This window comes from Anguilla rostrata, chromosome 14, assembly GCF_018555375.3.
Source record: "Anguilla rostrata isolate EN2019 chromosome 14, ASM1855537v3, whole genome shotgun sequence".
NCBI lineage: Eukaryota > Metazoa > Chordata > Actinopteri > Anguilliformes > Anguillidae > Anguilla > Anguilla rostrata.
The window spans coordinates 9823143-9848016 of NC_057946.1; the positions used below are offsets into that span (position 1 = coordinate 9823143).

Consider the following 24874-nt stretch of genomic DNA (forward strand, 5'->3'; position numbering starts at 1 on the left):
CAGCCGCTTCGCATACATCCGCCATTATTTCAGCTCGGGCCCCTGTCAGAACTCCCCCCTTCACCTCCCGGACCCCCTCAGGAGCGGGGCCGCCTCGGCCCCGGCCCTTTCGGCTCTGAACCTACCCCATTTCGGTACCAGCGTCAGCCTCCATTCCATCTCCCCTCCGCTGCGTCCGAGCGCAGGCATATCCCAGCCGCCCCGGTCACATGGCCGAGGCCTGGGCCAATCAGACGCCGGGGCAACCCTGCTACATGGTGCAGTGGGTCGATGCGCGCTGGCCTGCTTCCAGCCGATTACACAGCTGCTTCCCATAGTCAATGACATCGCTGTGTGGGAGCGGTGGGGAGGGGCGCTCCGGCGGATCGCGGGGGGAACGGCTCCGCGGTCACATCGCAGAGGCTGCGGGTGCACAAAGGACCCCACAGACTAACACCAGCTTCCCAGACTCCCTGATCCCAAAGGAAGGAGCCCAAAGGATTGGGGAGCACCCCCAGCAAACAATAATCATTCATGCCTGCCCAATTTAAGGCAGACAGTGTCCTTGTGAGGTCAAATACCCCACGACAAAAGGAAGACCACTGTTTTTCATACAATGTCCTCATGTGAGTGGGGGGGAATCGAATGCGGGGGAGGTTCTTGGTTTCACAGCAGGTGGTGGATTAGGACTTCAGGGATCTTTCAACCCTACACTCTGGGTCCCAGCTGCCAAATGGCAGATGTTATCAGATAAGCAGGTACCCCTGCCAGGGGCGAAAGTAAGGGAAAATGGCACCTCCTAAAATTTCAGGTCTCAGCAAAGCGGACCAGTGAACGTCACTAAAATACATAAGCAATAGATAGGCTATACGACAACAGCGGCACCACTCAATATTCAAATCGGAGCAGGGAATCCATTTTTGTGCCAATAATATATATTTGAAGTAATGAGAAATTCACCCTTGATAATACCATAAAAATTTAATGGGCTGCATGAGGTCAAAAAAAATTGTGAGAGGCCTACAATTTAAAAAAATGTTTTGTTATTTTTTCCCTTCAACATAGTCCCCTGCTATAAATAGGGCTGCGATTCCTACGCAGATCACCCAATATGAATTCAAATATCCTCAAATTAAAGCTGACAGCCTGCATTTTAACCTTATATCCATTGTTTTCTTTCAAATCCAATATGCTGGAGAACACAGCCAAAAAACAGACTGAGTCACTGTCCCAATGCTCTCGCATTTAACTGTACATTTAAGCTGTAATATTAGGCTACATATGAATGGCTAGGCTTGCTAACTACTCGGCTATTTCCAATATATTGTCAATGGCAGGGCAATTTATGACCAATCGAATCTGACACCAAAACCTTTTCATGTAGATCAGATAAATCATGTATTAGAAACCTTAGAAGAATTATGCATAAGTACAAAGCTGCATTCAGATATGGTGATAAAGAACCTCCTGCTTTCTCCGGGTTGTGTGCTCATCGTTCTACAGAACCTGCCAGTGGACTAACGAGACTTGAACACTACCTGGAAAACTCAAAACCAACAAGAAGAAAAGATGCACAAAATCATTCTATTAAGCTAACGTTTTTTGTTTGATGGAACAAACCTACCTGGATGAGTTACGTAAGCAGCATTCGTAGCCTAAAATTTGAACTTCAGTAGTTTGTCAGCTCTGTAAAGCCTACTTCTGCACTATCCCACTTCATGAAACACAGGTTCAGTGACATGTTTCTTTTTGTTCCTCGTCAGACAGTTTTGGGGAAGATGGAATTATTCACAGGGTGTGGACAGGGTGTTACTTTCAGACTTCTACAGGCCCTGAACCCTCCATAAATAAATAAGTAAATAAAATGCAGCTGGTGTAGTAGGACTCTAAGCTGTTGCTACATGTCATGGAAAGGGGAGAGTTCTCCTGACACATCTTTGGCAGCAAACAGGATGTAGGCCTAGGTGCTGAATGTAAATTGAAGGGGGGCATTCTCCCTACAGATGATTGCTCAATTGCTTCCAATGGCATACAGCCAATAGCATGGTGTTGTCCTCACCGTGCATCACTCACCATCACAGTCAAGGTATTGCTTAACAATTACGCTATTATACAACTCCACCAAAATTGAAGGTAAGCAGATATGCTGTGGAGGCTATATTTCCAAATGATGTCAGCGTTCTACAGTGCAGCAATATGCTTTCTCTCAGGCTGTTTTACAGGTTTTGTATGATCATGCAGTATCATCATGATTATATAAATATGTTTGTCAGCCACAAACAGCTGTACTGGATCTTCAATCGATTCTTGGCACTGGCCTTTCCCTTACTCTCGTATTTCAGAATTGGTGTCACAGGGCTGGTTATTGTCATACAATAACATGGTCCAATGATGGCATGATGTGAGCATGCACACTCAAACTTATAAAGAGGATAAAGTTAATACTGGATACTGTTCATTCAAAAGAACCAGTTTTAAAACATAGGCCTAATTAAAGCCATTCGGTTTAAGACCAAAGATGAAATTAGACTGCTACAACAGCCTCCGGAAGAAGCTTGCTCTCACACAGTGTTTCAATGTTTCAGTCCAAGCGGTTTCAAGTTCTCTATTAAACCCCAGGGAAGAATGAATAAAGGTGTGTGAAACGGCTTCTTGCACTGTTAAACCATACTTCAAGAATGCCCTTTTAAGGCAAGATCATGAATAGACTGCCTGTATCAGAGGGAAAAATATCCTGAATATAAACTTTTTTCATGCAAATAAGGCCGTTTCTGAAAGGCCGAAGAGGCAGGCGTTGGCAGAGATCCTTGCTGACTACACTTTACAGCGTTGTCCTTTTCTGCAATTTCTCACACATTTCACAATTTATGTGGGAAAATGTTTTGTGGATGCCATCCAGGGCTTAAGTTCCTGGCAACAGGACGCAGAAATTTAAATGTTGAGATACTTTCTACAGACTGCTCTCTAGAAAGAAGGCCTTTTTTCCTTACTATCATGTGCGGGCACACGTGCATTAAACTAAATTTGAGAAAAAAATAAAACGTATTTTATGAGGCCTTAAACTTTGTATAGAAGCACTTAACAGATAGGGTGTGAAAGCACCCTACACGAGCAGCCACGGGGAAAATGAAAAGATCCAGCATTTCAGAAACAGCTGCAAGTTACAGCCTCCACAGTCAGTCAAGTTATTTTTACTTGTCATAATGTAGGAATGAAGCATGTAGGACATTCATTAAGGATTTTCAAAGCTATGACATTTGAAGAGAAAACATTCACCCATTTAGATGAAGGCATTATTGATTATTCAGATAATGATGAACCAGGGAATTTAAAACATTGAAGAATATGCCATGTTGGACACCACACATTACGCAGAAAAATAATCCAATTAACCATCCCTGCAGCAGTGGGGACTGCTATAGAAACAGAAATAAAAGGGATTAAAAAATGAGAAAATTATCAAGAATATAGATGGAAAACCATATTGAGAAGGACCAAAAATATACCAATACAAAATATAGGCTATCAGACATGCAACTGTGACAATATAGCCTAACTGTTCCATTTCCAATCTGTCTGCCTCTGTGTGACGTATATTTTTTAATTCTTCTTGGTTAGTTTTAGAAATACTAGGCTAATACACACATCACTCCAAATTACCAGAGAATTCTTTTTTTTTAATGCATTACACCATTACATCAATGTGTTGATGACCCATGCTGGACTTTTGTCCGGAGTATGAAGCTCCTGATGAAATCCATAACTATTTGCACAGTGACTATTTTTGTTGTTTAAGCGCCATACTCCAGTACATTGGATTTGAAATGAAACAATGAATACAAAATGAAAGTGCAGACGATCAATTTCACACACAGTGGTAAGACTGTGAAAAAGAAACGGCAAGTAGGATTATGCACAAACGTTAAATAGGCCCAAATTCATTTTGGTGGGCTATTTATCATGTGTAGCTATCTGCTAGGAGGGACAACCAGCAAATTATTAATGTTAGACCCTCACAACTCTCAGCTCTCTCAGCAGCATTCCATCTATTCCTAATAATTAGGCTTATAGGGTACTCAAAGCTGGTGTTATTTAAGGAGGACAGGCATAAGGAGATACCTTGCTCAATGTTCATGGACAGCATCTGGGCCCCCCTGCCATCTGGAAAAAGACCATCACGTTTGAAGCAGGGCAACCCCAGAACAGATTAAAATTGTCAGTAAAAGTTATGTTATTTTTGTCAAGTTTTTTTTTTGTCACATATTCAGTGATACAAGGCAGCTGAATTTTCACAGCCATGTTTATAAGTGGGGAGAGGTCCAGACATCACTACGTTCTTGTTAGTGGTTTTTAGGAAATTAAAAGACTTCTGATTCTCGGAGGGAAGTGTCATTTGTGCCTATGCATGCTACAACAGTACTCATTTTGTTATGTCTCTGAAGGACCGCTGGTAATTGCATGTGTATATCCAGTACCCAGGTGCCAGGTAAGCAGTGGACCACTGCAGCAGATCCAACAGAGGAAATGACAGGCCTCGTATGATGGAACCATCATAGTGGTGGAGACTAGGGGGAGGGTGACAGCGATCATGGGATGACTCTGGGCTCAGAACCGTAAAGCAGTTTTCCAGCCTCAGCTCTGGACGAGATGGCAGCGAGTGCACAGTTCCACTCTGTTTCCTGCCCTTACTTCTCCAGCCACATTCTCCCACGCAATGTTTTGGCTATGTCTCTAATCGATTTTTTTTCTCCTGATTTTGCCACCCCGTGATAGCCTGCTTTACTGGAATTGACACTTTGGACCTCAAGTTGAGGAACAACAGCCGCAGGCACCAAATGCAAATGCCACAGCTAGAATCAACTCTCCAACTTTTTTTTTTTTTTTTTTTTTTTTTAAAGCTTTCTTGTGCATGATCTAATGATGCAACAACACACAACTGGCCAGGTAAAAAGCTGAGCAGCCAGTTGATTGGCCAATTATGTTTGGTCGCCCAAAATACAGCGACTATGTATAAAAGCTGACAGTCAGCAATTTAGCCTCATATTCCTTTCAATTCAATGTCCTGGTGTCCTGAGCCAAAACAACAACAAAAAAATGTTACTGTCCAAATACTTTGAATACACTGTATGTCCTGGTAGTTGGTCCATTCAAGGTTAAATAATAGCCTACATGTTACCGTTACTAATCTCAGAGTACAGTCAGCATGACTATGATTGACTGTCAAGGCTACAGTCCATGTAGCAACTACACTTAATTTCAAATAGAAACAGATGAGATGTATGGGAGGGTTCAGTGAATGCTTACAACACTCAATTTCCAGAGAGCAAAAGAGCCTACTCCTGAAGGCAAATCAATGTGTTGGATACACCATGTCACTGAAAGAGCACATGTTTTCGATGGAATGTTCCAACACACACATACAGTCCAAGGGCATGCTAGATCACAACATTAGGCCTACTTGTATACTTCCCCCTTGCGAATAAATCCCGATAACCATCGCCATTACACCCCACCCCCCTCTCTCACTCACACACACACACACACAATCAAACAGGAAAAAAATAAACACACAACTCTACATATTTATTCAAGTAACATAATACAGCCTCAACCAGAGAAAACACTAACAAGATTCAAGGAAGCAGGTTATTTCACAGATCAGTAACATCAACTGTAGATCATGACCATAAAAAGGACCGAACAGGTACAAGGAGGAGGAAAACGCAATAACGTTACCATTACGTTATTCCCAAAACACTGTGCCAGTGAACACACAAATAGTATTCACTTCCACATTTGTAGCTAATTACTACAACTAACTAGCTAGGTAAATTAATAAAATTAATATGGTGCTAGCTAGTTAACATTACTTTGTGCGCTAGCAATTCGACTACCGCCATCATTCTGGTCAGCCAACGTTAGCGAGCTATCGATAATTAGCTAACAAAACACTAACAAAACACTAACTAGTTCGCTTGGCAGCTATATTAAGACGCTGAGTCACCTAGTAATTAGTTTTCTCGCCCTTGTTCGCTGTTCCTTGTGTGACTGCGTTAGCAAATAGTAAGCGTTAGTATTGGCACGCTATTTTGCTTCGTAATCAGAACCTAGCTAGGCAGTTATAGAAACCCTGGCCTAAGACGACTAGACTACGGACAACTACGATATATTACATTACAGGCATTTGGCAGACGCTCTTATCCAGAGCGACGTACAACGAAGTGTATAACCGTAACCAGGGACAAGTGTTATGAAAACCCTAGAGGGAAGTACAGTTCCAAGTGCAGGGAGCGACCGCGTAGTTTACCTTGGTCCCTGAAGGTTAATCTCATGAACACAAACAAAAACTCGCTCTGGATAAGAGCGTCTGCTAAGAACCTATAATGTAATGTAATGTAATGTAAAAGCAGCAACAAACCAGTCTATGCAAATAATACAGGCAGATAGACAGACGGTCAAACGTTACCAGGCTAGTGCTTAGTTATAGCACGCCAATTCCGTTTTGGACTTCATCGCAGCAGTCGAAGTTGTTTTATCAAACTGGTTGATGGCTTCTGGCTAGCTAATTAAGCGGAATTGCATTGCGATTAGTAAAGCAAACCAGTAACTACGCTAACTAGTTGGCTAGCTAGCTATTTGGTAAGTTATCAACTGATTAACGGCTTGCCAACTATCCGTTGGCCATCAAGCACGTTAGCTTGGTAGCAATAGCTAAAAAAACAAGAATACACATTACTTAGACTACCATAGCGTAGCTATTATATTCCAGTGCAGCTAATGGAGCCAGTAAGCTTAACTAGCTAGTTATCTGGGTTGTAAGGGAGAAATAATTAGCTACCCGTTAACATACTAGCTCGTTCTTACCTGAAACATTCACTCTCTTCCGCAGTTCACCGCGCGTACTCCCGGGCACAATAGTTTCAACTTTCTCAAACTTAGAAGGACCATCTCTTGCTTGCAGAACTTTTCCCAACTCCGTTAGGAAAACTTTTTCCTTTGTGTCAATCCACCGATTTTCTACCGAAAAAGCCTTTCGTCCTTCTACTAATACGCCATATGATCCGATAGAAAAAGAATCCGATGAATGAGTCCAAATCAGGGGAAAAACATTCCGTTGGAATGGGGGAGTAGGCTCCGTCCGACCACCTACTAGAGAGTAGTTACCTGAATAGGTACCAGACAGTTACTACGAGACAGTCATGAAATAGGTTAAAGTTAGCAAGCTAGCTAGCTATGATAGAACAATAAGATACAGCGGGGTCTCGTAGAGCGCACGCGCAACATATTGCGGTCAGAGGTCGAGAAGCGTAAAATCAACCGGAAATTGTTTTTAACTGCGGTAGGAATCGTCGGTGGATTTGAAGTTGCCATAAAATAGACTATGGACACTCACACAATGTAACTATTTTTTTCCGTCGGTAACATTGTTCTGTGGACATTATTTATTCAAGAAAACCGATTACAAACAGAACAGCCATGGCAAAGTCAAGTGTTATAGATTTGGCAACGTAGGCTGCACTTTGCAGGCGAATGCACTGGAAAAGTGGGTTATCCCAAACTGCGTGCATTTTTAAACAGATATAGTGTAATACATGCTAAGTTATATCAGAAAAAAAAATTAAGAACCGATCAAAACAACTGCAGCATATCTGTGGTCATGGATGAATCAACAATGTATTACAACCCTGATCATAATAAGATCAGAATAAGACATTTTTTCTCATCCAGAACTATGTAAAGCCGCCAGGATTAAAAAAAAAAAAAAAAGAATCCCAAACAGGTGTGTAGACTCAAAATGACAGCTTTCCCACTGTGCACAATTACAGGTTTCAAAAATCTGAGATGGGCAATTACAAATAATTTGCATAAGAAAATATCACTTTAATGTAATTGGGTGAATTCTGAAATACAGCTTAAGAAATATTTCCTAATATTATATTTGTCCATTGCAACCAACTCTTATGCATAAATATGTGTCTCTGCATCCAATAATGCTATTTTACACTTATTTTCAATATCAGTATTTCCTACTGATTTAAATAAAAACTAACATCCTGGATACAATGCTTCGAAATACTGTCGTGTGTCTGTGATCCAAAATAATTCAACTGAATTTAACAAGGGACTATCACTCTTAAAAATCGCTGTCAACCATTGTCTGTGCTTAATTAGTGGTAATGAATGTAGATGATTGGGGTGATGCTACGGGCAATAATTATTTGACATGTGCCTTCACAAAAAGGCTATCAATTTATTGTTTTCAGAGGTTTGAAGTTGATTCAAGAAAGCAACTGGAAGCAAACTGGTGACCCTACATATAATGCATGAATGATAGTTAGGTCTATGGGCTAGGTGTCATAACAGTTTGTTGTCTCCAGTCTCATAGCAGAGGGTATCAATGTATTGGTGGCAATTCAGAGTTACACAAAAATACAAAACACTTTATTTATGGTAAAGTGCTGAAATTGCTGTCTATAATGGAAACTGAATTGCGACTGGATATTAGCTGGATATTTCATTCCAGGTGTAGGTCTGAGTAAGCATTTGTTAAATTTCCTGTGCTATGTCTTTCCCAAGTCTTGAATGGTAAAAAATAAACAACGTAAAAACAGTAACTTGTTAGGCATCTTCACCATCTGAGTTTTGAGTGCCTTTTAAACAACATCACTGACTAGCTGGCTAACCAAGTAACAGTCACAAGTCACATACATTTTAAAAAAATGTGAATATACTACATTGTAACATATAATTTGTGAAGGGATCTTTCTTGTGCATTTTCAAAATTTCAGAAAAGCCACTGCTATCTTTCGCAATAAATGGAAACAATTTACAATAAACTTGCATTGGGACTTTGTTTTACATGTCTTTCACTCATGTTCCTAACTGCACAAAAACCACCTGTTGCAGTCTGGGAAAATGATGGGAAAAGAAAATATTGGGTCACTGTAGCCTACTTATCTTGTAAAACCAAACAATATATTGATGTCATTACAATTTAAATGGTATAATAGGTCCATCTCAAAGACCCCTGCATGCCGTGAGACTGCACTGTGTACCTGGGCTCTCTAAATATGCTGTGTGCGTGTGTGTGTGTGTGTGTGTGTCATTTGTAATTAATGTAGCAGTTAAATTTAGTGTATAACCAGAACAATGTACGGATCAATTTTTGGTGCCTATATATAGTATTTACTGCAATTTTAAAAGTATGATACACAACGGCAACACATGATGGCGCTAAGACTACATTTTAAATGCAACTCGATAAAAAAAGATTTCTCCAGGCACAAAACAAAGTAGACTGCAAGATATCAACTCTGGAGTTATGTGATTGTTCTGACTTTGTTCTTTCCAAAGTTAATAAAATAATGTTTTCTGAATTAATATGAAATATAGCCTATGCAATCGCTGGAAGTACAAAAGATCTAGATTTCTTTAATAAACTAACATGTAGACTGACAGCGTATCTCCACGGAATTGAACTTCCCGCAGTCACAACGTCAAAAACTCAAACAAAGAAACGCATGAATGAATAAATAAATGAATGAATAACCACAGACTGCAGAATCTTATCACGGCATACGAATGATAACTAAGTGGTGCATTTACCTTAAGTCAATGCTGTTTTCATTTAAAAATCACCAACTCCCGAAATCAGAGTAGCCGACGACAATAACAATAATGTAGGCTATCCGTGGCAGATAGATTTACTCGTTGTCTATATCTGATTAGCGTTCCCTCAATTTTAATGTAGGCTAACTGTGATAGCTGTTTAGCAATAAAGTATTTGCGTAGTTTTTCCAGTTCAGTAGTCATACGAACATGGACGTTACAGACCTGCTAAGATGGTCGAACAGTCTGAAGAATTGTTAATCTTACCATCAGCCTACGTCTGAGCGTACATGTTCACATAACGGCTGCCAATTTATTGTGGCCAACCCTATTCCAACGAACACGGTCCAGTCTGCGCTTTAAAGCAGTGCATTTTCCCGTCCAGTCGTCTCCGACAGGTGGCAGAATCGTCTCACCGATGCTTGCCCTGTCTAAGGTAGAAAGTCCACAAAGGCGGAGTTAAGTGTGGGAGAACTACCATCGCCGTGGGAGACGGACACAGCCTCTTAGCAACAGACCTGAAATCCTGAAGAGTAAGGTTACACGTCCATACTTCATGCAGACAGGAGCAAGTGTATTATCAGGGATGAGAGAGGGTTGTACGCGCAAAAGAAGGTAGACTTGGAGAGAACGAAGAATATCATATTTGCCTGAACTCTACTTCTTTTGCAAGAAGACGGATATTGGCGGATACAAGTAGACCTCGGGGATACAGCAAGACAGAAACCCCATGTGCTTATTGAAAATACCACAGCTTGAGGCAAACTCGTCGGTATAATCCACAACCTTTCTGCGTCTGTGTAGCCTACAGATCGTGTTTTGTCTTGACTCCGAAAAGGAAAATGACAAATTATTATATATGGTATTTCCATTTATTATAGGGGCTTTGTTCGTATAGGCTACTCAATAGTAAAAACAAACTGGATATGTCTTTCTTTAAAAAAATACCATCAATGCTACATGTTTGTTGTATGAATTGGGGGGAAAAATAAAGGGACAAAGAATACACCCAAAACAAAGGATTTGGGAGTATTTGGGAAAGATCATAAGGTGAGAACCAGCACTGCGAATTGTTTATTTATTTATGTATTTATTTATGTATTTATTTATTTTGGCAGAGCTTGTGATAGCCTACTATGATTAACAATGATGTTTACATTAACAGTGATGTTTACAATTTGTCTTATTTTATGTTGGTTAAAACCAGCGCACAATTGTTAAAAGGTCTGTATTTGTTAGGCAATTTCAAGTGTGCATTAGTTTAATGGCCTTGTTTCTGGTTTGTTTTTTTCAGATTCCGTGCCAAATATCTCGTTAAATGCAAGAAGTAACCATCATAAAAACCGAAAACCCGGATTTCTATAGCCTACATGATCCATAATATCGATGAATGCACGTGAACCCCTTTGATCACTGGAATCAACATCTTTTCGAATTATCAGACGCGCTTTTGGGTGCGCTTTCACCCAGTTTTAATCCTTTAGTACCTGCTACGACAATTCTAAAATCCATAGAACGCGATGGGTTGCTTCTGTGCTGTTCAAGAAGAATTTTACTGCGAAGTTTTACTGTTGGATGAAACTAAACTGACGCTAACCACTCAACAGCAAGGTATAAAGGTAAGTAAATGACACGATCGCCGGCACCTGTCGCCTGAACACTGTCCATGAACATGCAAACCACAGGCTACTAGAAATGTGATTACACATTGCGTTGGAATCGTTTTGCTGCCGTTGTCATTGCGACTGGAATTCCTTGTGGCTATTGAAGGGGAGTAGCCTTCATTGTTTGACTTCAAACGATCAGTGCCTTGTTACACTTGTCTGAAAGCAGACTCATACTGAGAAGACTAAAAAGGCAAATTATATATTTTAAAAATTTATTAAAAACACCAATAAATCACCTGCCACACAGAATCTTCAATAGTAATGGATATGTCAACAGTCAGTCACTTTGAGCACATTTTAAGAAGCTGTGTCACTATGGTGTGTGTTTCCATGAGTTATGATGAATCATATGTTAATTTGCTCTTGGTCCCCATTTCACCAGACTGCACACTTGCTCCAGGGCATAACAAGGCGTTTCTGAATAGTTTCATTACCTTAAAAAATCTTGGCCACATCTTAAGTAACAATGAGGTGTTCCAGATCAAATTTAAGAGTTTCATTACATCATTGAAATATGACAAGTGGTCAGATCCTGGTATGTAGCATCCATTTTTATGTTATATATTTAGGTTTTTCATATATTTTTAAGAATGCTTGATGGTTTATGTCATACCTTCTAGATTCATCTTCTGATCACATTTTTTGCACAGTATTGGTAAGAGTAAGGAGTTAATCTAACTGCAAGCAGCAATGATGGGGTCCAAGCATTGAATATTTATTTGGAGCTCTGTAGTGCGTACATGTTATTTTTTTATTTGTATAAATCTATATGTTGCATGTAAGTTCTATTGTCTCTTTTCATTTAGCCATCTTTTCATTGCAACTTTTCATTTGTAAGCTTTCAAGAGACTAGCTGAAAGATGCTTTAATAAAACTTAAGGTTCAGGAGGAATAGTTTTAAAGTATTTTTAACAAAATGGCAAATGACAGAACATATTGTATAGTAGACGTCATAGCTCCCTGGGGGGTTTTTTCTTTGTGAGGGTGTAGATCTGTGTACCAATGTTTGTGACTCAACCTGGGTATGTATTCAGAGTTTGCAATGTCAGGTGACTGTTGTAGCACCCCCAGGGTCCAAATGCCATTGTATTTGTGCAGTGGCCTTTAGGGGTAGACCTTTAAATACATGCAAAATGTCCTGTGTACTCTGTGTCTAACTGAATTTTTTAGAGATACTGCAAAAAAAAAAAAAAAAGTTATACAAAATTCATACGGTTACACTATGTGTGCAGCACCTTTGGTGATAGACTCCTGATATTATGATCATTTCAACATAACTGCAGAGTGATTCTTCCATTACAATGGAATCGTGAAATGGTTTTTTCTCTTGGAAGTGTCTTGAAGTTCTCATGATCTGTATTGCTTTCTTTGACTAGAGACTATGTCAACAGGTACACAGAATTAAGTAACATAACGAGACCAGGTAATGTTTCTACAAAGTAAAATATGTGATATGTGAAGTCTTGTCATTGCAGTAATGGTTGACCGAAGGGTCAGCAAAACCAAAAGAATGTTTGGCCCTTACTGGCCGAAGGGCTCACTGAGACCTCCCTATAATGGAATTTTCAGTTGACCTTATCACTGTTGAAGTTTCACAGGTCTTTCTGAACTCAAACAGATGGTTGATGAAAAGATTTCTTTAGCTTATTATGACCAAAATATGGCCTCTTGCTCTGTTCGTTCGGGTCATTATTGTTCTGTCTTGTGGACATATGACTTCCAGGCCTATTTACTTCCGAGAATGTGCCTGTAAACATTCTATTGCAGAAGGCTGCCCACCCTGGCCCTGGAGAGCTGCAGGGTATATTGGTTTTTGTTGTTACTCAGTACTTAACTGAACAATTAAAGGAGCTGATTGTGCAGTTATCACACACCTGGTGTCTTGGGCCTACATTTGTTCCTGATTTTAAAGTGAAAGCAAAAACCGGCATACTTTTTGGCTTTCCAGGACCAGTGTAGGCCATCCCTGCTATATTACATACCCCCCCCCTCCACTCATCCCCAAAAATTTTAATATTGTGAAGAGCATATGCTTATTAAATTATCTAAAATCTGAATGATGGTACGTAAAGTGTTTCCAACAAAATTAACAAAATAATCAATAGACCTATTCTGTGTGAACATATGCATATATTTTGTTTGTGTTTTATAAGGTAACTGACGTATGTAGTGATATCAGCAAGATGTAATTTGTGCAATACCAACACGTGCGATATGATTAATTTGCATGGCTTTTGTGATTATTTCTCAAACATAGGTCAACTAAAATAATTTGAAAAGTGCATATTCTCTGTATGGCACTCCAGTTGCTGACAAAATGAGAAATCTTTTCATTTGCTATTTTGGATGATGGATCATTAACGCAAATAATTATGGTAATAAAAGCCAATGGGATTTCGTTTTTCAGAGTAACACGTGATAGTGCTTATTGTTCCCAGGTCTTTCTGACCAGGAGGAAGTCTAAGGTTGGGGTACCTTGACATTAGCCTGGGATTCATTGCAGTGTTGCTGATTGGTTAATTGAAGTCCTTCAACTTCATGGCCCCCATGGTCACCATCTTCCCACAGAAAAGGAAAAGTAACTGTGGTGGTGATAAACTACTGTCTACTATGTGTGCCGTGAATAATGCAATCCCCATGTTCATATTGTGCTTATTGCTCATTATTGCAAACAATAATGAGCAACATTATTGCACACTTTGATTGTGCATACAGAGCTACTGAAACGGCCAAGCAAGGAGTAATGTTGAAATGGACGTCATGTCTGTTCTACTTTGGGCTTCTGTCTATCTAATGTGCAGAGTGCAATCCAGATTCAGAAACTCATTAGCTACATTTGATTGAAGAGGTGCAGGGGAAAATAAAAATGTTAAGCTCTTACAACATGTGTGGTTTGGGGAGTAATATTCTAAAATTGCTACCTGGCCAGTTGTGCTAAAATAAGATTATTCTATAATTTAATTAAATGATTTGTTCTTGGAATGTATGTCTGAGTCATTACAGCTATGGGAAATATCACTGATCAAATTATATTATAGAAATTAATTCTGGAAAGGCATTAACATAGAAAGGCCATCTGAAAATTATGAAGTCATCTGAAAGATGAGGGGATGGGTAGATTTTATCTTCCCAAATGTGAAAATAAAACAATTTCACTGCCAGCTAATGGAATCTTATCACCTCCCACCGGATGATCCATCTATTTCCTCCGATAAATGTAAGATTATTTGGGAAGACGCATTGTGCTGCAAGCTTTGTTTGAGAGAAAGATGGCCATTGACCTCACCTGTAATCCACTTGAAAGTATTTTCTATTGTATCCAATGATTGAGGGACGTGCACACACAGTGCACTGCTTGAAGTGGGCACACCTCAGGAGAAAGGAGACAAATTAGAAATAATATATCTGCTGTAATCCTTTAAGCCTCGCTCCCAGCCCTCCTGCATTGGGGAAGAATGGTAGAATACCAAGAAATGTTCCCATGGTGTAGGCTATTTAAGGCTGCACCTTTTGCTCAAAATACAGGATCTGGCACCCTAAAGGCACAGAAGTTCTTTTAATTACTAATTTTAGATTGTAGTGTGATCACAGTATAAACATGTATGTAGCTTGTTGTCTTGTTTAAATGTAGGCCAATTGTCAACAGCAAGTATAATCACACAAATTGCCCACTTCTGATTGTATTATAAGCACTTTGCCAGGATCTATCATCACCATCACATCAATTATGGTCACCTGAATTTCTCCTTAAACATTTTTACATGTATACACATCTTGGCCAAGAAATTTCTTTCTTCGAGGAGTCCTCCTGAGTGTGGATTTTCCTTTCTCTCAATTGACAGTTACCAGCTTGCCTGCACATCACTGTCTTTGTGCATGCATCCTTAGGTTTAGAATTTCATATAATGGAATTCAAATTTAGGACCTGTATGTAACTTTGGATGTAATGATTCACTACAAGTCTCCTAATTGTCAAAACACAGTTATACTGTAATCAAATTGCTTCTGGGTCATGCTATTTTACCAACATACTTTATTTGCTCATCAGTTGTATTACTACAAGTATGGTTTAAAACCAAGGACTGATGTGTTCTATTTCTGTAGTGGCAATCAGTGATTGCCTGACCAATCAGATCAGGTTTTTAAAAATATATACATTACCCTCACATTCAATCTTTGTGTATTGTGGTCTAATGTCTACACATAATAAAGGCATGGTAATTAACATAATGTTACTCTTGGCTTGATTAGTGTATTAAGATTTAAAAAAAATTAGTTGCACCATGATTAGAAAGTTTAATTTATGAGCAAATACTTTTTGGTTATGTATTTCCTTTTTCCACTATGCAGCACACTATATGGTAGTGATTTTGTCACATGCTCAGGAGGTGCTTTCTGGCTGCACTTCCACAGATCCACAGCCCTCTACAAGCTACATTTATTGTCAATTGTGAGGTGTTATTGTTCCAGGAGGAAAATGTAAATTTTATGGTAATCAACATATACAAATGTTTATTATACTCGCAATTCACTTATGCTTCCTAAATGCAAAGAATGCTTGAAGTCAAGAGGATCACTTTGGCCAGATTTTTATGTTTATTTTAGATTTTGTTATAGATAGATAAATAGTCTACCTAATGACTTGTTTTTCCCAACACAATTTCAATTTCACTGTTACAATATTATAACAGTGAGGTGGCCCTCTAAGACAGAAAATGTTAATAAAAAGAAAACTCCATAAAAAAAGCTGTAGGCATGTACTACAGGGTTGACTGTCTAATCCCCACAGGCTTGCTTATTGTTGTTCATGCCTGTTCTGTTTTTGATCTTCTGCACCCACCATGATTCGCACATCTAAATCCACCTTTGACATAGGCACATGTTCACTTCTTGCACTGTCTCCAGTTATTGTGAAGTTTAATACATTAATAATGAGATGTGGAGGTGCTTTTTGATATGATTCATTCATTAAAATTCCAAACAGGCTGCCATAACCACCTCCAGCCTCAGTTGTTGGACCTTCACTTTCATACCAAAAAAGATATTTAAAATTGGATTACAGTCTAATTTACAGGTAATCCAGCGTTATTATGGCACCAGAACAGAACCTACTGGAGCACTTTGTCCAATGTGAATTCCCCTTATCATGCAGCCCCTGGGTCTGGCCCCTCAATCGAATAACTGGCATTCTCTGTGTTGTTTAGGACACCCCAAGGGACACATGAAAGACAGGCAGCTGACGGATGCCTGGCCCAGTGTGGGAGGGTGTAACGCAGCAGCTTTGAGGAAATGAATGGGAAATGGATGGGGCACTGAGGAAGTGTGGTTGTTAAGCAGTTGCTAAGTAAGCAAAGAACATACTTTCCTTGCATATTAATCTTTGATGTCCAGAATAAATTTCACATTTTATGAAGGTATTGGTATTCCAGAGATAAACCTGGGCAAGCAGGGGATTTTGTAGTTTCCTTTGTGCATTAATGTGTTTTGCACTTTTGGACATAATTAAGTGCAATGCTGTTGTTACTGTTGCAAGAATAAAGCGTTGCATAGACTTTGAAAATACATAAAAGGTTAATAATTGAGTTTGGGGTTAGGGGTAGAGAAGGAGTAGGGCTGTGGTCTTGGGTAGATTTTAAGGCTTTGTTTATAGCTATAGGGCTGATAAGGTATAATTAAATTCAGTAAATCACTGAATCCTATTCCACGTAATGATGTGCATGCATAATAATGTATTGTAGATGTATAAAAGTAGTTCTAGTGAACATTATGATTTTGTACATAACACACCGTTGTATGTGGTTAAATTTTGAATTAAAAATAATTTCAGCTGTTCAGAAATTTATCTGTAAATTTAAACTAATGTCCTATTTGACGCAGAGCACACAATTTGTAGGATACAAAATATTTAGTCTCCCAAGGGGTCAGTGCAGTTAGTCCTATATAAATCTTGAGTGGGTGTTTAGATGGAGTATAATTATGACTAGATTACATTATGTGACACGTTAATACATGCACTACATATAACCTGTTGAATTATGATTTGACTTAAAACTATTCCAGATAGTTTTAACAGTGTAACATGCAGAGACCCAGACATTTGAGATATCCATGCTCCTGTTTTTCTTGAATAAGGAAGTATCTGGTATTGTTTTATCTGCCAGGGCAGAGGGGAGTATGCAGTCGGTATTCATTGGGTTTACATGAGCCTTGTGCCCCTTGCCAGGTAGGAAACAAGTCGCCCTCTGTTTTTGGTGTGCCAGCTGTCACTCTGACCCCTTGCTGCAAACACTGGTGCGCCTCCCCTTCTGTTCCTATGGCTGGTGTTACTGGGGTTGAGTACGTCGCTGTGTCCCCTCTTGTCATTAATCTCCCAGTGCTCTGCTCTCGGTACAAAAGGCCGTCAGTCGGATCGGGTTGCCCATCCGCTTTTAGTTAGCTAATGATAACAGAAGCAGATGGGCCAGTCTGGGGTGTCCAACATTGCATCTGCATCCCCCATCTTTATTTTGCAAAGATCCTGAATGTCCATTAAAAATATAGCTGCAAGCAACAAGATATAACAAAATTATGGAACACAAGCACGATAGATAGACAAGGTTTCATGAGGATTGGACCAGCAATTGGTAGGTTATGGCTAATTTTGTGTTAGACCATGACCTTTCAACATGCTTTGGTATTTGAAACGATAACCCTTTGCTTCAAAAGCTTGGTCCTTATTGACTTGACCACTCAGTTTGGTGTGTTCGACGGTGGAAGGGGTTGTACGGGGTGTTTAAAGTGTCATGACCATCCAAGCATGTTGAAAGCCTCAGAAAGAATATTATATATGTATTAGACCCTTCCATCCATTATTTTTATAGTCTGTAGGCTTGTTTCCTAAAAATAGAACCAAATGTGTATGTATTTATTGAGACAGCAGCATGTAGACCAATTCAGCCAACTAGCTCTAAAGCATTTAACAGCTAACACTACATACATCTGGCACATTTTAGAAATTACTTGGGTGGGAAAGGAGTCCTTCTAAATATGGCCAGTCAGCTGTCAGTTGGGAACAATGACAAAACTACAGGAAATGGGTTGATTTTATCCAGTGTTATTGTAAGACCTTGTGCTCTTTCCTGGCTTTTTGTATGAAGGTGTACATCCACTTATGGGAAAATATTGACTTCAGCCTACATCCATTCCATGCCATATTCAAAATATTTGTATGCATTTAAACTAAATATAAAGTGCATATTCTAAGCTGAAATACAATGAACAGAGCTTGTGTCTGGCTACAGCTGCATTCATTATTAAATAGATTAATCTAGTGAAATGATATTTCTAAACAGATGACCTAATGTAACCACAATAGTAGGTTCATGGGGTGAAATGCATTGCATTTGCTAACCCAGTACTTCATAATTGGAGAAAGGCACAGTAAATGCATTGGGGAACAGCAGCAGCATGTATTGATGATTCTGTCACTTTCTCATCCAGAGTCTGAGTTAAGCAAGCAGCCCAGACACTGCTCTGAGTCTTCAGTCTGTCATTGTGAATAAATGAATCCTCCCTGCTGTGAAAGCATGAAACACCAGCATAATGTGCCCAGATTTTATTGCTTTGGCTGTCCGCTGGTGTTATCCTCTGAAAAAGATTATTCTTCATTCCTTGTTTGCCTGCCACATTTTCTTGGATACATAATCATAAGCAATACAGTTGACTTTAATGTTATGGATGCATGATTGGTTGAATCAAAATATAAGTGAACTCCAAAAAATATAAGCCCAGATATATAGGAAGTATTGGTTTAGAATATTTTGGCCACCAATAAGAACCAATCCAGACATGCTTCTGTTAATAGAAGTATCTCTTGGAAGGTCTTTTAACAATTATTTGTTAGATCATTTTAATCTTCAAAAGAGTTACAGGATGTTTCCATAATTTAAACTGTTGTGGAATCATCAGCTATATTATTTATGAATCTTAGAATCTCTTCGTGCCCTTTCACTCTGTGATCTGTAACAGCGAACTGCAGTCAATTGCATGTTGCTGTCTATACAGGTGAGGGACTGCAATCACCACAGCGTTCTCTAACACTTGAGAAAGTTACCTCAGCTACTGTGTTACCAATATTGTGAGTTAGCTAGCAACAACAGAGACAACAAAAGACAGCTTCTCGATCTCATTCTGGAGGTTCCAATATCTTGTTGGAGCTTGTTAATGGGTAAGAGATAAGCCCAAGCATTTCTAAATAGAGAACTTTAAAAAATATGTTTATCTCCAAAAAAGTTTTTTTCACCTAAATTGTATTTAATGGATGCAGACTTGCATCTTTTTATCGTATGTAAATAAAATAAATATTTTTTGACAAGTCTTATACAGGTCATGAACCCAATTTTAATAATTTCTGAAAAACACACATGCCCATGTAAAAGAAATAAAGCCAAAATATGGTGCTACTTCAGGTCGTTAAAATTGTGTCAGAAGCATATATCATATTAACTCCATTATAACCTATGTGCACCCAAGTGCAGTCCTATGCCTGGTGTATAATTTGGCAGTCCTGTTGTATGCGTGAATCTCTGTCTAACTAGCTAGTCCAGAATAGGTGCTGGAAGCTGAGAAGCTAGCATAGACCAGCAGGCGTCAGAGCATTCAGGTGGAAACCTTCTTGCTGAATCTTCTCTTTTGTCACGTGGAGTTTAATCTAGGAAAGCATGGCCCCGAGGCAGGGATGCCCTGAAAGGGCTGTCCTACCCACAGTGTTTGATTCAGGCCATGTGACCACGATGTGTCTCCTGTGTGTGTGTGTGTGTGTGTGTGTGTGTGTGTTTGTGGACTTTTATACATTTAGAACTTTTACACATAAGGATAGTTATACATGTAGTACATACCATATCAAAAAGAGACTTTGTGAAACGAAAAATGTTGTCAATTGGTGCTCTATGGAAAAATGGGCCTATATATACTATTGAGGTGTCAAAATGACTTGTTGAACAGAGCTGATGTATTTTCCGGTTTATTTATTTTAATAATTGGCTGGGCTTTGCCCGAGGCACAATGCACCATGTAATTTGTTACAGCCGTATACACAGTGCTTTGTAGGAGCAAAATCCCTTAATGCCCTTTGAATGGTTTTCTTTTTGTTTTGTTTTGTGAAAAATGAATGACTAATATTTAGTAAATAGTCATTAAGGGGATAAATTGCCTTCCCCACAACTGCAATGGGTGCTTCTAATCCGGTTTAGCCTGCCCACGTTCTATTCTCACAAGTTAAATTACCTTTGAGATAATGCATGGTCCGTATACTGAAAAGCAGGAAAATGTAATCTGGTTTATTTTGTAACATTTTAGTTTTAAAGGCAGGGACAAAAGGTAAATGCCAAATGTAAGGCTGAGAAAGCATGCATTCGGGTGACAGAGGCAAAATGGCAGGCATGACCCTTGCGTGTGTCCCTGAAGTGCGTGCAAGGCCATACCAGCTGCCATCCCCTGCAAGCTGTGCTTCACTAGCTCCTCTCTCAACAGCGACTTGAAAGAGGCTCAGAAGAGAACTGAACAAAAGGGTCACTTACTTGTGAATTTTATTGCCTTATATTGTTGGACAAACTTATCGACTGAGCTATTTGGCTAGAACATGTCTTAATCAAAAGCTGAAAAGGGGGAAAATGCATTTAGCCCATGGTCACTGGTTTGCCTGTAATACAATGAGACATAACACTGTGTGCTCTGTGCTATGGACAATGGCCCTATTGAGTCTGCCCTAGGGCAGTGTGGGATTTTTGCGTGATGCACAAAATCGCTCACGTGTTGCTACCATAACAAAGAAAACCAGCATTAAAACAACATCTCTGACCCTAGAGGGCTTCTTTTTTCTGGCCTTCAGTTCAGCCTCTCGCGTTTGGCCAATAATTAATGCGAACACGGATATTTTCAGGACAGGCCACAGCTGTTTTCTTGACTAGATTTATTTCCCCTTTGTTGTGGACTTTCCCTGCACACAATCACCATGTTTTTCCAGCAGGTCACCTTAAAGTGTGGAAAGAATGAATAGATGGAATGCTGCCCTTTGATGATCTAGCTTTAAAAAACTGCAGGGCATGTGCTATCAGAATAAATCCTGCTGTGAAACAATGCTGTGAAAGGATGTGACATTGCAGTGAAAGTTGTACTGTATGTTTTATTGAACTTCAGCAGGATGTGGTCCAAATGCAATAGTTTTTCGTTTCATGAAAATTACACTAGAAGAACTGTAATAACTCAATTATGCAATTATATAAAATGATTCTTTATCTGAGATTGAACCATGATATTACCCATGGTAGTGCCATCAGGTTGATTACTTTATAAGAAAGGCTTAGAGGAGAAGCCTTACAGTACATAATGCACCTTTAACATGCTACTCTATGAAGTAAAGAATACAGTATTTAATTTCAAACCATTTATGCTAAGCTCAATGTGTGGTAAACAGTGCCAATCCATGGTATGTAAAGCATTGTACTGGATTAATACCGATGGCAATTTATAATTGGCAAGACAAGTATAAACTAATGTTTGCAATGTTAACTGATATTGCAACACACAGATGCTTGATTTCCTCAAGAATTGCCTAGACATGTTCAAAATACATGTCAGATCCATGGTCTAAATTCAGGCCTTAAGGTGCTTTTCCAATACACCCTGCCAGACTTTTTGCAATATACACATTCATATACACATTTTATATCATGTCAGTTGTCAGTTTGGCTGAAATTAGGCGGGATCTGGAAGAATGGATCACTTGGAGTGTGTGGTCCTGAAACACTCTTATTACACAACTCTTCCTCACCACGTCATCACCAAAGACAAGCAAACTCTTCTTCACCCTTGTATGTGAAGTGGCAGTCTGGAAAGGTGTCCAGAATGCCCCCGTTGTTCTACAGAGGCAGACTGGGTGATGTGTTTTGTTTGGGAGCATGCCCAGGACTTACAGTACCAGGGGTCTGGGCTCACACAATTCCAGAGGGCTTTTAGCATGAGTTTGGTGGAACTGATTTCTGTTGACAGGAGTTTATATAGAACCAAGCAGGACTGGACATTCATTACTATTCCACTTGACAAAAGTCGTTGTGTGGACAGATGTCCATTCTGGTGATCGTGAAATTACTGCGCGTTGCTTTTAATTAGTCCAATTGGATTTTAAGCCCCACCTTCACAGACCATTTCAGCAAAACAAGCTCAATGTTTCTAAATACAATGTACAATAAGAAGGGAAATCCTGCTTATTTTGACAAAACCTTATCTTGAAAAAACATTCCATTACTTACAGTAGGAATGTGTTTCATTAATTAAAATGTGGAGCGTTTACTTATCAATACACCTCACTGGCACATATAATATGATGTGTACAATTGTCTTCAGTATACATTGTGCAAGACTATGAGTTAGTACCATGGTAATGTAGATTATGTATGATAATGTGAATCAGTTTGCTCAATATTATTGTTTAAAATATTTCAGTTCAGTTTCTCTGCTAGTTGTTTTGATGTCATTTTTTATTTAGTAACCTACATTCTGCAGAAGTCAACACAAAGCTGCGATTTATATGCTTACCCAACCTTTTTTTCATCTTAGACAAAAAAAGTGGTCTGCATTTTTATGATTGCCCTTGAAACCAAAATGGGAGGGGGGGGAGGGGTGTGGCTGTTACTTGAGATCAAAGCCCTGTCCTATAACGGACACCCTTTGATGTCTCTCATAACCAGATATCTAGAGAAATGCCTGTGTAAAATGCTGAACTAAGTGACCGTCACACCCATTTGGACTTTTTTATATTCTTCTTCTTTATACACTTTATATTCTTCCAGCACCGGTTCATACTGTCAGATCCGTCTTTCCCTCATCTTCGCAATCTAAGGCTGTGAGTTTTCATGTGTCGACTGGAAGCATCCAGCCTTAAGTTAAACGGGTGTGTCTTAAGTGCGCATACGTGGCTGCTCGTGGGTTTATCACTTCAACCCTTAATTTCCCTCTAATGCGGTAATGAGGCCGTACGTCGTGCAGCAGGTATGTAGAGCGGCTCTTCAGCTCTGCTTACAGCGGTGTTGTGGTGGGAGGTTCCTGCACTGGCGTTCGTTCCCCACCCTCCTGCCCGTACCGTCTCATCAATCAAATCTTTGTTGGAGCATTTTCTGCGGTGTGTGCCCGTACCTGTCTCCAACAGATTCAGTAAAACGAATGGTTGACTCTTTAGAAGTGCATGTGCTTATTTAAATCATGCTGAGAAAATTACAAATTATACTAAGGAGTCTTCTTTTACACATGTTAATGGGGTACTCTCAGATGTTATCAGTGTACAGTTTTAGTGTATATATAGTGTACTGTTAACTGTACAGTGAACTGAACAGTATGTTTACAATGTACAGTATATGTTCTTAAACACTGTAATAAGCATGTTCTAATATTTTTCCATGCCGAAAGTATGCAATACCTGATAATATAATATAATATAATATAATATAAATCATCATTGGTGTTATTGGTCTTGCATCACTTTAGTGCTTGCAAACTCTTTAATGCCAAGCTTACACAAATAAATTGATAATTTATCTTAATAAATATATTTACAAGAATCTGTTTTAAAAAACACACACAAACCCAAATAGTATGGGAGAATGTGCACAGTATTTGTTTTTTTTAAATCTGTGATTATCATAATATATTAAAATATATATTTCTGTGAAATATGTTTATCCTCATATTTTTCATGTTCACAGTGTAATGCAGTATATATCATTCCCATAAAGGAAGATTATGTTAAATGCATATATTATTTTTCTTTGGCAAGATTTTATTTCCTTTTAGTCTGATCTTGCAATGAATGTATATTTATTTAAAAATAGACAAACTGTTTGCTGTATTCTGGGTTTGCTGCGTCGTGATTTTGAGGAGTAGATTAATGGTTCAGTTTGTTCCTGCCACTGACTGAAACTATACACATTCAAGCACCCAGTCCTGCAACCATCAGCACTGAATTAATATAATTAATGAAATATTTAGTCCTGTTTAATGCAAGGCATTGTCCTCCTCTTACAAATCTGCACAATGTCAGTCTGTTTTTATGTGTGCATCCGGTGATTCCATCTGCATAATGGGCTTTTGAATCAAAGGCCGCCCATCTCCAGCTCAAGAAAACTGGCCTCAGCAGCATAAGAGCTTGTGATTGTTTGACCCATGCCTCCCATCTAAGCAAAAGGTCAGGTTTGAAGTACTGTTTGCAGCACAAAGCTGTTTTGTTACATGAACTGGTGAATTAAAAAGCAAACTTGGAAATGTAAGCACGTGAGGTAAACCATGCGATTTCACGCAGTCACGGACTAGTCTCTGGAGCTAAAGCTCTCATGAACCACAGATTATTGGGGCCCCTTTACACCATGATCACCACGCTTACTACATGCTGGGTTTTTTTTCACTACTGTGGCTAAGTGCTAACTGATCAAAAAGAAACTGTGCTCTTTCTGTTTTAACCCCCTTGGGTGCTGATGTTTCAGCAGACCAGACAACCACCTCTAATGTTCGGCATTTTTCATTTCTACTGAAGACGCTCTGTACACCAAATGAGTCACATGGGACGCCATCATTGTGCATCTAATTGAAAA

At 39.2% G+C, this 24874-nt stretch overlaps 2 protein-coding genes across 12 annotated transcripts in view; one reads left to right on the plus strand and one right to left on the minus strand.

The window, feature by feature from the left end:
- apc (APC regulator of WNT signaling pathway) overlaps positions 1-9880 on the minus strand; it is a 42129-nt gene extending 32249 nt beyond the window's left edge. For 2 of the 6 annotated variants that reach the window (XM_064309332.1, XM_064309327.1), the window contains exon 1: positions 6844-7263. The gene's annotated coding sequence lies outside the window, so the exon portion shown is untranslated. Of the gene's footprint in view, positions 1-125; positions 277-4098; positions 4123-6843; positions 7264-9855 lie in introns of those variants that run through there. The other 4 variants (XM_064309330.1, XM_064309333.1, XM_064309331.1 and 1 more) reach the window with 4 other exon arrangements.
- A 163-nt stretch (positions 9881-10043) lies between these two features.
- Positions 10044-24874, plus strand: part of epb41l4a (erythrocyte membrane protein band 4.1 like 4A) — a 74179-nt gene continuing 59348 nt past the window's right edge. For 2 of the 6 annotated variants that reach the window (XM_064309335.1, XM_064309337.1), the window contains exons 1-2: positions 10052-10638; positions 10883-11207. In XM_064309335.1, the coding sequence (XP_064165405.1) occupies positions 11109-11207 (99 nt within the window). In that variant the 5' untranslated portion in view covers positions 10052-10638; positions 10883-11108. Of the gene's footprint in view, positions 10639-10882; positions 11208-17383; positions 17479-24874 lie in introns of those variants that run through there. The other 4 variants (XR_010325585.1, XM_064309336.1, XM_064309338.1 and 1 more) reach the window with 4 other exon arrangements.